Here is a 15,939-nt window from a genome sequence, read left to right as displayed (position 1 = left end):
TCCTGAGGAAAAGCATAAGACTATGGTCTGTAAAGAGCGTGGTCTTATTTTCTGCTATTGCATTTCACTTTACTATCGTTGCTTAATATCACAATGGAAGAAAAGCTGAAGATCTCTACTAGAAATATGTTGGTGGGGAGGAATCAAACTGTATAAAGGATTAACAGTAAACACAACAAAATAAAGAATTAGAAAGACCCAACAGGTTATTACTATCACTTACAGTCCTCCGGGTTGCAAATTTCAAAGAGAATCTCCTTTTCCAGAAAGATAAGGGAATCAAAGTTATCCTCGAAGAAGACTCTGTCTTGACTGCCGGCAATCTCCACAAGTTGGGAGTTGTTTGCGCGGAGAACCCCAATGGCATAGATGGTGATACCTTTGTCTCTAATGGTCTCAGCAGGCTTTCTCACGATATCTTGGGCCTCCCCATCTGTGATCACTATGAGATACTGTTTTACTCTGGGTCGCCCTCCTTTGGGTTCATCAAAGTAAGAGGAGGCAAAAGTTAAGGCTTTCCCGGTCATCGTTCCGGATTTAATCTGCCTGATTCCCGAAATGGCTCTCCTTAGGTCAGCCTTGCTGCCGTATTGGTTGAGCTGGAACTCCTCCTGGGGTTCGGAACTGAACTGCAACAACCCAATCTGAACTTTATCAGCCCCAATATCAGACCTGTTCACAATCAGCTGCATGAAATCCTTCATCTTCTGAAAATCAACAGGCTGGATACTCTCAGAGCTGTCGACCAGCAAAATAATGTCGGCTTTCATATTCTTACAGGCTGGGAAAGAGAAGAAAAGAGAGAAGACAAAATTTGGAATCTCCTCCTGAATGTATTTGCCCACCACTCAGACTGAAAACTACACAGAAAATCGTGTCTTCCGTAGCAGACCTCAAGGAAAATAAAAGGCTGCTGTTTACTAACAGCTAACAGTTACTGTTAAAGTCTAAATAGTAAGGATTTATGTTCTGGTGCTGAAGATACTGAGTTTGATCTCCACTGATGACCATGGCATGTATAAATATGTAACCACATCTTGTTACACAGTCTTCTTCCCCCGTCTCAGAATGCGCCACCATAAGGTTTATACGCTGCCCTTGATCCACAGCCGATCTGGATAAGGTCAGTAATGTGGCCCTAAAATGAGTACTTCATTTTTTTGACAAACGCATCTGCTCATGCTCAGACTTGGGGATCCAAAATCAGAGCCTTAATCTATCTCCTTTAGAAGAGCAGTGCGCTACAGTCACACGTGTTCTGGACTGTACCAACAGTGCTGAAAATGTGCGTGTGTTTAGGATCTCAACTAACCTAGCATTAGATCATAGGCAATTCAGAGCAGGGGGCTGCTCTTTGTTCTATATTTGTACAGTACCTTGGGGTAGGAACCTTCAGGTGCTACCATACTGTAAATAGTAAATATATATATATTTTACATGCATAAGGCCATCTTTAAGAATTTCAGCCCTGGTGTCAGACTTCATTTTCTTTTGTGAGATGTTCAATCAACAAAATTATACCCTCCCTGTGTCAGGAGGAAAAGGATAGCCTGGATTTCATCTGGCAAAGCATGTTGCTTCTTCTGAGACAATTTACACAAAAGAGTGAAGTTGTTTATTCCTGTTTATTTAGCAAAGCTATCTTCAATGTGCACCACATCTCTGCTGGGCTAATGCAAATAGTAAATACTACTCATAATTATAATGAGCACATCCAGGTGCTCTCTACTTTCTAAGCGATTGGAGTGATTTAGGAAAACCTCTTACCTTCTGGGGAGCAGATATCCTGCACAATATCATGTTTGATGAGTTTTAAGGAATCAAAGTCGTTCACAAAAAACATTCGCTCTTCTGTTCCTGCGATGTCTTTCAGTTCCTTTTTAACGGCATTCTTGACACCAATGGCATATATAACAATCCCTTCTTGTCTCAGCTCTTCTGCTGCCTTTGTCACCTGATCCTGGGATTCGCCATCCGTAATGACTATCAGCAACTTGGGAACACTGTCCCTGGCAGCCTTTACAAAAAGACTTTTCATATACCTTAAAGCATCTCCAGTATTGGTGCCACCTCCTAACTGCTGAATAACACGGACTGCTTCCTTTAACTGCTTCACGCTGTTGTATTGGCTAATCATGAATTCTGTTTGAGGAGTGCTTTCGTACTGAACCACGCCAAAGCGAACTCCATTGGCACTGACCTGGAACATGCTGATCATCTCATTCATGAATACTTTCATGTCCTGGAAATCATTTGGGTATATACTGCCAGACCCATCAATCAGGAAATAAATATCAGCTTCCTCTGTGTCCACACAACCTAATTCAGAGGAAACAAAGGGAAAGGTGAATGATCTTTCAATTACTGCAGTGCTACAGTATGGTTTAATAGCAATCACAAAAAAATGCTGGCTATAATATTTAGGCTTGGAAAAATTACTACATTTTCTAAGCCCAGGGCAGACAAAAATCATAGGTGTTAGGATTTCATATGGGGCCAAACACACACATAACTTAATCCAAGCACTTGGCATGTGGCCATAAGATGTTTACAAGTGTTGCAGGACTTGCAATGCCAAAGTTCTCCAACACAAGCAAGGTTACTGACAACCGATTGTCTGCATCAGCGTGCACACACAGCCGTGTGTGTGTATATATGTTTGTGTGTGTGTACGGGAGGAGGCACAACCAGTTTTGTTTAGCTTAAAATGTATCTGCTAACACTGTAGCAGAGCACGCTTTCAATGGGATCATGCTGGCTGTAAATCAACGCAGCACTTGTCCTGTACAGTTGAGCCACCACTAAGGCCCATTGCTGGGATCAAGGAGATACTGGTTGTACCTCTGAGGCTCCGGTGGACCTCCCGCAAGCGTGCCTGCGGGTTTTGGTGGAGCATCCACAGGCACGCCTGCGGGAGGTCCACTGGAGCCGCGGGACCGGTGACCGGCAGAGCGCCCCCCACGGCATGCCGCCGTGCTTGAGGCGGTGAAATGGCTAGAGCCGCCCCTGCTGAGGATGATGGTGATGGTTTGGCACCCCAGAGGAGGCTTGGCCAAACCTGAGGGCTGACCTAAATTGTGCCCCCTCCTACTACAGCCCCTATGGGTGTTGCAGTGGCATGGAATAGGTAGGGGGGAGGGACAGCCCAGCCACACCTGCTCCTAACCCAATATGCCCCCAGTGTCATGGTCTCCTGCAGAGCTGGCTCTGTTCCATGGCAGAGAGGTCCCTGCACTGGTGGTATTCACTGGTAATGAGCCTTAAACCTGTCCTACAGCATCTTGTGTCACCATGCCTGTATATTTATCACTGCTGATGAATGGAGGGCAACAGTGCATGTCCCCTGGCTATGACTTCCAAGGCATGGGTCTCTGGAGATAAATAGGGTCTTCCAGGGGGTCAAAGGCAAAGGGGGATGATGCCAGAGGGCAGATGAACTCAGCTCTCCTGCTCTGTGTAGGTAGGGAGAAGATCCATAGAAGATTCCTGAGTGGGAGGGAGTCCCCTCCTCACTCCAAGCTGTACATTCTGATACCATGACAAGTCTCATTTTTCAATGATAATGTAAAAAGAATACGACTGAATTCATGGCCCTGGATACTTTGTTTGGCAAAGATAGAGGGTCACAGTCTGCTCTCAGTTACACTGATGCAAATTCAGAGTATACCCTTGAAAGCCAATAGAGTTATCGAGTTTCCATCAATGAACCTGAGCAAGATTTTGGGCCAGATTTTCATATTTCTCTCTTACCTTCTTTCAGGGTCCGTGATCGCACGGGGACTACAAAGGTTTGTGACACAATCTCACTGCAAAGCCGTGTCTTTATTTTCCATTCGATATTTGACAGCTGCAGAAAAGATTCCAAGTTGGTGACGTGTTTCCTTGGAGGATAAGATGCAATTTTATCCAGCTGGCTACTTTCTGAGGTATTCTTGGTGCCTACAGCATAGACAGCAACTCCATGATATCTCAGTTTAGAAGCAGGCTCAACAAAGTCATCGAAAGACTGCCCATCAGTGATAACCACAGCTAACTGCTGCACTCCTTGATTTTTCCTGCTACCTGCCTCTTGAGTAAAAACCTTCTTCCTGAGGAAATCTATGGCAGCACCAGTGTATGTTCTCCCACCTCGATATGGCAATATTTTCAGGTAGTCCAAGATATCTGATTTGTCCTCAAATGTATCCAGAGTGAACTCTAGCCTTGGTTCATCACTGTACAACACCAAGCCAACTCTGATATTATTTGGGCCAATATCCAGAGCATTGACTATTTTGAGCAGAAAGGTCCTGGTCAGCTGGAAGTTTCTTACCCCAATTCTGCTGGATTCATCCACAAGAAATACAATGTCTGCTACAGATGCACTGGAACATACTAAACGCAAACCAGCCAAAGGAAAAGGAAGATAACAAGGTTACTGTAGGTTAGACTGCGGGATCATTGAAGGATACAATTGGGATAGTTTATTAAAAGAAACCAAGAGCTCAAGTAATGAGCTAGATGGGAATGAAAGAGAAAACCAGCTCCAAAATCCTACAAACTTCAGAGAGTTCAGATTCAGATCTGAACTTCATGGTTCAGGCCCATTTTAAAATGAGTCTGAATCAGATATTAAACAGATATAAAGGGATATTAAACTCCCTTTTGTCCAGATTTTGGGGAAGTTTACAGATTGAGTCTCTCTCTCTCTCTCGCAGCCAAACCAAGACACCTAATCAAACTACCACAGGACTTTAGGGAAGTTCTTCTTTGGATCTGAATCTGGAGTCTCTTGCTATGGCCCATCTCTAGAAAAAAAAGTGAACAGAAAAACACTGGGCAAAATCCTCCTCTTAGTCACAATGGGCACCCCTCTGAAACCAATAATAGGAACTCCTGGTTGTAACTGACAGCGCAATTTCACTGCATATAACCAATGCAGGTAAGTATTAGCAACTTTATGTACACAGATGCCGCATCCTTACTGCCATCTGGCTACATAGGCGGTCCAACCTTTTACAAGCACTAAATTCAGTCATCTGCTTTCTGCCCCCTTCTACTGACTCATTTGATATTTCTTGTTTATGGGTGAATTATAGCATTGCTCTACCTACAAATATATTCAAGTGGCTGTTTTCACCCTGGTGACATACTATACCTGCTGGCACTTTTGCATCTAGGGCAGAGTCATACTGTTGTTGAACTGGTGCTTCCAAAACCTTAGCAATGTCCTGGTGCAGCTGACTGATGGTCTGCCCTCCATTGACTTGGTAAACCAAGGGAGAGGTGGCTATCACCTCCATTTCTTCCCGATCAGAATTTTGGACCCCGACCGAGATGACTTTCACTCCGATCTCTTTCAGCTCCTCTGCAGCTTCTGCGACGTCATCCTTTGATTTGGCAGAAGTGATGACCACTGCAAACTGGGGGGTGCCTTGGCTAATTCGGCTTCCAGCCTCTTCTTTGAAAAATACTTTGTGCAGAAACTCCAGGGCACTTCCTGTCTGCAAAGGGCCCCCCAGGAATGCGACACGCCTCTGGAGGTGATTGAGCACATCTTCCTTGCTCTTATAGGTGTTCAGTAAAAACTCCACACGGCCTTCCCTGCTGTACTGGGCTAGACCGACCCTGTACTTGTCAATCCCAACATCGAGCTGGTCAACAATTTGGTAGATGAAATTTTTTATTTGCTCAAAGGTAGAAGACCCCATATTCACAGAAGAGTCAACGAGGAAAACAATGTCAGCATAGTGCTTTGTAAATGCTGAAGAGAAAGAAAAAGTGTGACAAATTAGTGAAAGGGGTGGCTGTCAACTTGGATTTGAATTGTAAACTGAACTGAAAATGGAACTACTGTACTTGTTGTTCTCTATTATTTTAACTTGAGAATTCTACAGCCTATTGCGTGGATGGTGCTGAATTATGATGAAATAACATTGTATGACCATTGTTCCTGCAGCTCTCTGGAATAGACAAGCATCCCACGAAGCTATCCCTGTGAAAACTTCCATGGGGAAAAAAAAATCCCATTTTTGACTAAATCTACATCTGACTATATTTATATATGTGGGGTCCTAGTCTTGCTCCCACTGAATCTTCCGTTTATTTCTACAGGAGAAAGATTGAGCCACTGATCTTTATGCTCTAGGGCTTCCCATTCTGTTAAATCAAAGCTTGTCTACCCATGTACCAAACTGCACTTCTACTTCTGTTATTGAGATACAAGTTCCATTGAAGGAGTTTATCTAGCTACGGCTATGCCTATCTAAGGCTACACTTACAGCAACATGTAGCATATAGGCACAACACGTGTAGCTGCACAGTGAAGTGAAAGGCAGGCTGCATCCACACATGTTACTGTGGTGTGTGTATATATTCATTGCAGCCAAAGGACTTTTCCCACTGCCTCCTCTCTGCCAGAGCTTTTCTCCATTGCTGGAGCCTTTCATTGCGGCAGTGAAAGGCTCCAGCAGCAGGGAGGCAGTGGGACAGTACACTGCTAAAAATAGCTGTGTAGACATAGGAGGCACTGCTTGGGCATGTGGAGAACATACCCTGGGAGTTTGGGCATGCAGGCGTTCTTTTCTACTCGCTTAAGCCATGATTCACTGTCCACACTGCTACTTATACCCATGCTACCTGAGAGTGCAGTGTCTTTGCTCTACATTCTGCCGTGAGTGTAGCTGTACCCAAAGGAGCTTATGTGGGCCCATCCCTGTACTATCTTAGCTCCTTGTGATTTTTAATATATTTGTCCTCACAAGACTCCTGTGAGGTAGGGAAATGCTAATAAATACAGGGAACTGAGGCAGAGAGAGACTAAGTGACTTGTCCGTAGTCGCACAGGCAGTCTGTGGCTGAGCAGGGAATAAAACCACTGTCTGAGTCCCAGAGTAGTATCCTTGCAACTGGATCATCTTTCCTCTCGGATATTTTTTGTGAGAAAAAAAATCTCTACTGAAATGTGATTTTCCTTGGGAAACGTCAAATGGACACAAAAGTTTTCATTTAGTATCACAATTTTAAACTGAAAAAATGTTTTTGGGGTTTTTTTTCCAAATTTTGGGGGAAATCCCCTTATTTTTACTTTCCCTCCTTTTCCCCCATTGGAAAAAGGAAGGGGAATTGAGAAAGTAGAGAAAAAATGCTTTTCATACATTTGACTGTTTAATCAACACAATTAAATGGTGTGAAAATATAGTTACTACACACACACACACACACACGCGCACACACACACGCACGCACTTTGTTTTCCAAATTCTTGAAAAGAGTTCAAAAGTGTTGGAAAGTGGCGAAATCCCAATCTCAAAATGAAAAATTTTGGGAAAATAACAAGTGTTCATCGAAAACTACATTGATTTTATTTAAAGAAAAAACTTCATCAGGAAAAACTTCAGCAGAAAATTCTAGTTCTAGTCAGATGGAATTTTAGCTATTTCACCTAATCTGTGAGCCTGAGTCTGATTTCACTTAAGTACTGACTTGGGAAAGCCCTTAAGCATGTGCTTAACTTTCAAGTCTGTACTTAAAACCCACTGACTTCAATGGAACTCACCTACATGCTTAAATTTAGCTACAGACTAAAGCTCCCCTTTCCTGAATTGGGGCTCAAATCAAGATTAACTCCATCAAAGCCAGTGGAGCTACACCAGTCAGATCAGAATCAGGATTGTTGCTTTGGTGCACCCAAAGTGTCAGAAATGACACCATCGTAAGGGCAAATTATTTACCTTTAATCTGGCTCTCGACTGCAAAGCACATGGTTTGCAAAAGGCTTCTGGGGAGATCTTGAAGGACATCATAACTGTCAATACTAAACAGAAATTTATTTAAAGGCTTGTTGGCTATTTCCTGAAGCTTGGTTGTATTGTGGACATTGATTCCAACCACATAGACAGAGACGCCTCTGGCTTTCAATTTGTTGGCTGGCATTTTGACCTCATCATTGGATTCCCCATCAGTGACGAGGATGACTACCTGGGGGACGTTTTCCAGAGCTCTGCTACCAGCAGACTCAGTGAAATATGTTGTCCTGACAAAATCCAGAGCTGTGCCTGTGTAACTCCCTCCACTCCTATATGGCAAATTCTGTATCTGTTCCAGAATGTCACTTTTCAGTGAATATTGATTCAGCAAGAACACCTTGAAGGTCTCATCGCTGTACTGGGCCAGCCCAACCCGGATCTGATCGCTGCTCACATCGAGGCTTGAAACCAGGGTGTAGAGGAAGTTCTTCACTTTCTGAAAGTTTTCTTGGCCAATACTTGTTGAAGTATCCACTAAAAATACGATGTCTGCCAAGGTGGCTTTTCTGCAAACTACATGAGAAAGGTGACACAAAAAATGAAAAGGCAAGTTGTTTAATTTCTTTCACAGTTGTGAGCTATCTTCATACTAAAGGATAAGTTGACTTTCCGCCTACCAACCAAAATTAAATGGTTTTCAAACTGATTTTTTTTATTTTTGACTCAGCAAAGTAGGTTTGTGTTTAGAGTCTACCAACCCATGGTGCTGTTTTGGATATTTTAAGCTAAACAGATACTTGTAGGAACTTGTCACAGTAAGTGTGTGTTAAAAGTTAGTTCCTCAGAGTGCCTGTATGAGGCAGAGAAAGGGATAAGGAAGATGCATGAAGTTAAGACCCATGATTTGATTGCATGTCACAGTTTTATACACTTCACCAATGAACATGAAAGAGAAAAGAGTGGGGGGAAGGGGAACAGGGGCTTGTGGACATACCTTGGGAGACATGGGCAATTTGGTTCACCTCTTCTACTGTGGTACAAAGCACCTCTAGCATATTACGAGAGATATCCTGCAGATCGGTGAAGTCTTCCACTTCATAGACGTGCTTGTCATCTGGATCACTAGCTATCTCTTGAAGCTCCACCAAACTAGCACCTTTGATGCCAATGGCATACAGTGTGATGCCTGCGTCCTTGATTTCCTTGGCCGGTTCTTGGATGTTATCCTGAGCCTGCCCATCTGTTATCACCACTGCAATCTGGGGGACGCCTTCCTCCCTTCGACTTCCAGCAGTTTTCTTGAAGTGATTCTCCAGCATGAACTGTAAGCTCTGCCCAGTTTTTGTGCCCCCTCCTTTGTAGTGTAATTTCTGTATCTCCTCTAAGATGTATTCCTTGCGGTGGTAAGTGTTCAAAAAGAACTCAGTGTGTGGAGCATCACTATATTGAATCAGACCTATCTGGATTTTATCTTCCCCAACATCAAAGCTGCTGACCATGATGTACAAGAAGTCTTGAATGTTTCTGAAGTTCTCTTTTCCGATACTCCAGGATCCATCCACGAGGAATACAATGTCTGCAACAGAAGCTTCCCTGCAGACTGAAGAAACATAACTTTTTTCAATTCTTACTGGATGCATTATCTAATATTACAATCTCAGTTCTTGTTTGCTTCCTGGGGAAAAAACGGCTACTTAAAATAAAAATTCAGTAAAAATCCACCACTCCTGCCTGTTGAAATTCCAGCTATCAGTTCACCTGCAAACCCTACATACTGAAGCCAGTGGTCATGGATGTGCAAGTTCCTGGGATCACAAGAATGCAAAGAGATGATGCAATGTGCATTTGGAGGTCCATTCTTATGAACAGACAGGATATTGAAATTCACACATACGTGACTTACTTATCTGGCCTGGTCATGAGAAAAGATGGTAAAGTATACACTTGCATGCCTATTGATATATCCACTTAAGCATCTTCCACCACAATGCCCCGTATTTGTGGTTTGGTGATGGTGTGTTGTCTTGCTGCAGTTTTAGATCACAGGAAAAGTTACTCACATGTGTTTTATGGTCCCAATACTACAATCATTTACTACGAGGCATAGTGTTTATTAGCATGGGACTAAGGGCTCGTCTACACAGCAGCGTAATGCACACAGTCCTGCAGTGTGACTTCTAAAGCATTTCAAACAGTACTACGATAAAATTCACTAGACAACCTTTGGTGCCCACTAGCTGGGACCATACAGACCAATTTAACGTGCAACACACCAGTACACTTCAGAAATCACACCCCAGAGTGTGCATTATCCCAACAGGTAGACTAGCCTTTAGTCATATTGATTTAAACAAAAGTATGCATATATCATGCAATAAATACTTGCAGTATTAGGGCCTTGGGTTTTCAGTCATTCCAAAATGGCAGGTCACCACCTGACAAAAGGGTAAAATGGTTATGACCCCCTGAATTGTTAGACATAAGGAAGATGACCTGCATACTGACAGTCTGCCTTCCTCAATTCTTCCATCTCCCAAAGAGCTAAAGAGTTGATTACAATAGTCAAAATGTTGGAGTGCTATAACGTATCCAGAGTTGATAAGCTGGGCAGCCTTGCAATTAGCAATCAGTACTAGATCGGAACTGCATATATTGATGGAATAATAGGCAAAGCTGGCATGAGTCTACTCCCAAATATAAATGTGCTAATTGTCAGCTATTGCATGTTCATTTGTATTTAGTAAATTTAGTAATAAGATTTTTCCCTACATTTTGAAAGCACTGAATATCAGTACACTTGAACCGAAAACAAACAAGCAAAAAAATGAAAAAAGAAAAAGAAAAACTACTGAACTATTTGCCTTAAATTTAATTATGTTGAATTGTCTTTAATATCCTAATGCAAATGCACTCCTTGTGAAATTATGTTGCAAGAGCTGTCTGGAATTACACAAAATTAAATAGCACCAGGGTTTTGGTTTTTTACATATATTTCAATGGATAAGAAGCACAAGGCTCAATCCTGCTTCCTTTAAGGGCAAAGGGAGCTTTGCCGATGACTTCAATGGCAACAGGAGTAGGCACATATTGTATTACCAGTTGTCTGGTCAGTGGAGCAGAAGGTGGCTGCAAAAAGAAGAAGAAGTGTTTTCGGGTTGTCCATTATGAAAACCTCCCTAGAAAAAAAGAAAATAAAGCCATGAGAAACATACAGAACATCTGCCTGATAAAGAACTTGTTAGTCTTTAATAAGAAAGTTTCTATAGCATCTTAATGAATTAAAGACAATAGCTCGTATGATGTTTCCTAGCTGCGTACAGGACTGCAATGTACTTCACCATACCTTGATCTTTCAAAACTCTCCCATCCACCATTCAGACGCAGACAGACTGATATTGGAATGAATATAGATAATCTGATAACCTAACTGGATCAGGAATAGTCAAATCCAATATATATAATTTGAAGGGACTCATACAAATCAGTGCTGACTCAGCAAATATTCCTATTCCTGATCCTGTTGTCAGGTTTACATTTTAAATACTACGAACAGTATTTTATCATCATATTTTCCTCACTCACTGTGGGTAATAAAGCGTTTGATCCTGGAGTGGATGAGAGTTAGGCTACTAACCTGAATGGGAACATGATCAGAGCCAAAATGAACTGGTGCTGATGTATGCATACGCAATGAGCTTTTGTTGCTGTATGAATCAAAATCCACCTTGAGCTAGGGTTAAGATGTTCAAAGATAAATAGGGGCTTAAAATTAAGAAAAATGGGAGCTGTGTCCCTAAATCCCTCATTTGGCTTTGAAAATCTCAACCATACGGATGCTAAATATTCAGATGTTACTTGGTGGTCTTTGGTTAAAACGGACATCAATGAATAAAACAATAATGAATTTAGAAATAGAGTATGCCAATAGAGATAAGACCAATAGTAACATAAACTGACATTCCTGAATCTATGAGCAAATGCCACAAGTATGCTTATCCTAATTCAATTTTCAGTTCCCACTTCCATTCCACCCAGGGTTGCCAGATGGAACATTCGGTGTAAAAGGAACCCTGGCAGCTCTGGTCAGCACTGATGAGCGATCCCTTAAAAGTCCGGTTGACGGGGCAGGCAAGCTCCCTACCTGATTCCACCCAGCTCCTGGAAGCGGTGACATGTCCTTCTGGCTCCAAGGCACAGTCCCCACCCTGGCTCCACAGTTCCAATTGGCCAGGAACTGCAGCCAATGCGAGCTGCAGGGGCGGTGCCTGTGTGCAGAGGCAGCATGCACCACACAGAGCCACCTGGCTGCCCCTATGCATAGGAGCCAAGGGACATGTCACTGCTTCCAGGGAGCCCCAAGGTAAGCAATTCCTGGAGCCCATACCCTGCACCTCCTCCTGCACCCCAACCCCCTACCCCAGCCCTGAGCCCCCTCCCATACCAAACTCCCTCTCGGAGCCCACACCCTCTCCCACACCCCACACCCCTGCCCCAGCCCAGAGCCCCCTCCCACACCCTGAACCCCTCCATATCTGGCCCCACCCTGGAGCCCGCACCCCCAGCTGGAACCCTCACCCCCTCCTGCACCCCAACCCCTGCCCCAGCCTGGTAAAAATGAGTGAGTGAATGAGGATGGGAGAAAACAAGCAACAGAGGGAGGAGAGTATGGAGTGAGGGCGGGGGCTCAGAGAAGGGGCAGGGCAGGGGAAGGGTGTTCACTTTTGTGTGATTAGAACATTGGCAACCCTATTTCCACCCCCTTTCTTGACCCATGGAAGGCACAAGTTTGAGCCATGTATTCAGCACAGGCAATGGAAATTGTTGAAATGGGCAGAGAGACTTCTTTTTAAAAAATGTTTTAGCTTGTGTAAACTATGTGACAACAACCTATTGACCAGAAGAAAAAGAAATGTTGAACCACAGCAATGGAGCCCAGGCTCGTCTATTCTTGCATTTGCAAGCTCAGATGGGAAGATTTCATCTGTTGTTTTTGTGACATGGCTGAAGAGCCACTTCTGCTCTTTCTGCCCGGTTCCCAGCTGCCCTTGAAAAGCTGCCTGCTCTCTAATACTACCCTCAAGGTCTGGCCAGGGATCGGAACTGAACTCCAGAGTACAAAACACAGAATGTTAGCAGATGGAAGAAAATATATTTGGTAAACATTAGGACTAAAAACATTGGATGGCCCCCTGTGCTGACAGGAACAGAGGGGAGCCAGGTGGGTTGGTCCTGTGCAGAGGAGGGAATGAGAAAATGAGGTGCAGCGACTATTAATTCTATGGCCTGTGTTATGCAGGAGACCCGACTAGATGGATCCAAATGTCCCTTCTGGCATTTAAATTCCATGAATATATGAGCTCCGCTTCATGATTGCCTGCTGCATCAGAGCCTGTCAAAGTCCCTCCAACCCCTATGGCGTTGGGGCTCTGCATGTCAGGAGAGAGGAGTGGGATCCAATGGTTTCCATGGTTTTCTCTCCTCCAGATCCTATAGGTGGCTTAACATATATTATTCACACATGAGTTAATGCTGCTCATTATCTCAGGCTTCCCCATGGCTTCTCAAGCACAACTCCTGGGCAAAGCAGTTGATAGCAGCACAGACTCTCCAAGAACCATTGTTCAGGGAGAGGCAGAGGAATAGCTCATCACAGAGGTCAGGCCTTCCCTGCAAAATCCCGCAGATCTGCAAAGATGGGAGAGGAGTTTCCCACAGACACCTGGACTCCTCAGGCTCGGATCCCTTGGCCTGAGCACTTCCACTGCCCTCAAGCCCTTCCACTTTTAGGGGAGCAGTAGAAAGAAACTCCATAAGCTGAGCAGTATGAAGCTTTCTGGACCCTCTGTCCCCTTCCCTCAGTTTTTTTTCAGAAGAGTAAAACATGGTCTAAATCAGTGCCTGAGGTAAAAACGTAGCTCTGTGCTTTACTGTCGTTTTCAAATTGCTCTTTCTGATCACTACCTCCCCTACCACTGAAACTTCTTTGCTAAGACCAATTTTAAAACTTAAATACATTATCCTATGAGTTGGGGAGAAACTATATAAAGTACATAAAATGCATTGTAGAATGATCTTAATAAGACAAAACAGTTCTATTGATGCTGAGGTCCCAGGGAAGCCAGCTGAGGCCACTCCATTAGGGTGAACTGCAAAGAATGGGGTAGACAATCCCCAAAGCTGGTGGATATTCCAATACTTAGGTTTACCAGGCCAGCACAAAACAGCTTCTTCACTGGTTACTCAGAAGTCAACACCACAGTTCCCTTAAAGTAACCCAGCCTTGGGCTTCCACCTAGGCACCCAAGTCAGATATGATGAGGATTAATGAAAATCTTATTTCATCATATAAAAAAGGTTCTACCAATCCCAAAGGATCTGACACATGTTACACTTTCTATAAGATTTGTTGCAGTTATATAACAGTGGTAGACATAATGATTTGCATGGTTATATTTTAATTAGACAATGTCACTCCCCCAATGCGAGATTGGTGAAGAAGAGAGCAATTAGAGCTCCTGGATTCAATTTAAAGTCCTTCCAACATTGATATGAGCTGTGTTTATATTGAATTCCTTGCAATGTTTTGGCCCAAGTTAAAAACCTTAGTCCATACTTTGTGAAACACTTTAGTGATTCCTGGGTTTGGTCTATGTGTTGACATTAAAGTTCTTCAGAGAGCACTTACTCTAGGGTTTTCCTTAACGTAGGCTTCTAGTCTAACCACTTTGGGTTTTTTTTGGTATTTTAGAGATGAGTGAGGCAAGTTTATAAGGGCACTTTGTGTTTCGAGGGTTAATTTGCCTTTCTTTTTTCCCTTGTTAGCTAGGTAACTTGCCTGGACACCATGTCTTAAAGTGACACAACCATTTTCTATCATTATGTTTGAACTACAGTTCTGTTTTTCAACTACCAATTTCTGCATCCACAAGGTATCATATACATTATAGCTTACTAAGAAATCACATGACAAATCCAAAGTGTCTATGGGTCTATTCACAAGGCTCCTCTGCTGTGTAAAGCCAGGAATCCAGAGACACAGACTGTTCACTTCCAATATTACTTAACAAAGCCTAGCCACACTAGATTTTTCCAAAGAAAATTCAATGGATTCATTTTTACTTGAAAGACTTTGGCCATTAAGCATCGACACACTTTCCTCATAAGAGAGACTGTTTACTATCAACAATGGCCCATTAAGAGTTAATGGAAGTAATAATACCTTTTCACCCCCACTAGGCACAGATATTGACTTTTTACAGACTTCAAAGACTTCACTAAGACATTCTTTCCCTCCTGCAATATTATGAACTGCAACAGATTTTTCTGAGCTTTATTTATGTCCAGAACTGACTTTGGCACAACAGACAAATTACCAAACTCCTTCTGAGTTTCACTTATATCCAGAATCACCTCTGGCCCATCAGAAGGATATTTACACAACCCCCTTTCAGGCAAGCTGCTAGACTCCATGGTCAAAAGGTTAAAAGCATCCTCTTCCTTGTTACAAGTTTCCACACTGTCAGTGAGTAACATAGTCAAATCACCTTTATGCTTTCCTTGTGCCCTGACTATATCATCAACCTGGTCAGACAAGGTTGTCATATCTTTATCCAGCAACACAGCAGCAACAGGCAAAATAGAAGCATCAGAATTGCTTAGTCCCTGGGAGCTATTTATGACATTAACTAGATGCAACCTAGTTACAATGTAATTCCCCATTGTAGACACAAACTTAGGCCTGGTCTACACTGGGGGGGGGGTCGAACTAAGGTACGCGACTTCAGCTACGTGAATAGCGTAGCTGAAGTCGAACTACCTTAGTTCGACTGATTTACCCATCCTGACGCCGCGGGATCAAAGTCCGCGGCTCCCCCGTCGACTCCGCCACCGCCGTTCGCGGTGGTGGAGTTCTGGAGTCGACGGGAGCGCGTCCGGAGTTCGAACTATCGCGTCTAGATTAGACGCGGTAGTTCGAACTCCGAGAAGTCAAACTCTCTGCGTCGACCCAGTGGGTAAGTATGGACCTACCCTTAGGAACATTCTGTCCTGGGCTTCAGTTAAATCCAGAATCAGCTCTGAGACAACTGACAAACTTTCACCATCATAGGCTGACAGGCTTCTTCTGTCTGCTTTACAGACAGAGAAGAGCTGGAGAAACATTCCTATTTAACAGACAAACAGCTTTTGATATTGTTTCCCTTGTCCCAGCACA

At 43.4% G+C, this 15,939-nt stretch overlaps 1 protein-coding gene and 1 long non-coding RNA gene across 13 annotated transcripts in view; one reads left to right on the top strand and one right to left on the bottom strand.

Annotated features, from left to right (window-relative positions):
• Positions 1-15,939, top strand: part of LOC120397419 — a 63,433-nt gene that overhangs the window by 1,535 nt on the left and 45,959 nt on the right. For all 8 annotated transcript variants that reach the window (XR_005593786.1, XR_005593792.1, XR_005593790.1 and 5 more), the window contains exon 2: positions 3,761-3,788. This is a non-coding gene — a long non-coding RNA (uncharacterized LOC120397419). The remainder of the gene's footprint in view (positions 1-3,760; positions 3,789-15,939) is intronic.
• Positions 1-15,939, bottom strand: part of LOC120397414 (collagen alpha-6(VI) chain-like) — a 117,800-nt gene that overhangs the window by 90,489 nt on the left and 11,372 nt on the right. For all 5 annotated transcript variants that reach the window (XR_005593782.1, XM_039523213.1, XM_039523214.1 and 2 more), the window contains 7 exons: positions 10,824-10,903; positions 8,722-9,327; positions 7,713-8,300; positions 5,138-5,743; positions 3,751-4,374; positions 1,768-2,319; positions 224-781 (listed from right to left, as the gene is read on the bottom strand). Coding sequence is in view for 4 of the 5 variants with exons in the window: in XM_039523212.1 (XP_039379146.1) it covers positions 224-781; positions 1,768-2,319; positions 3,751-4,374; positions 5,138-5,743; positions 7,713-8,300; positions 8,722-9,327; positions 10,824-10,903 (3,614 nt within the window). In the remaining variant the exon portion in view is untranslated. The remainder of the gene's footprint in view (positions 1-223; positions 782-1,767; positions 2,320-3,750; positions 4,375-5,137; positions 5,744-7,712; positions 8,301-8,721; positions 9,328-10,823; positions 10,904-15,939) is intronic.

The sequence above is a fragment of the Mauremys reevesii genome, linkage group 2 (genome assembly GCF_016161935.1).
Source record: "Mauremys reevesii isolate NIE-2019 linkage group 2, ASM1616193v1, whole genome shotgun sequence".
Classification (NCBI taxonomy): Eukaryota; Metazoa; Chordata; order Testudines; family Geoemydidae; genus Mauremys; species Mauremys reevesii.
The sequence above is the reverse complement of the archived record's forward strand: the minus strand, read 5'-3'. Positions and strand labels throughout refer to the sequence as shown.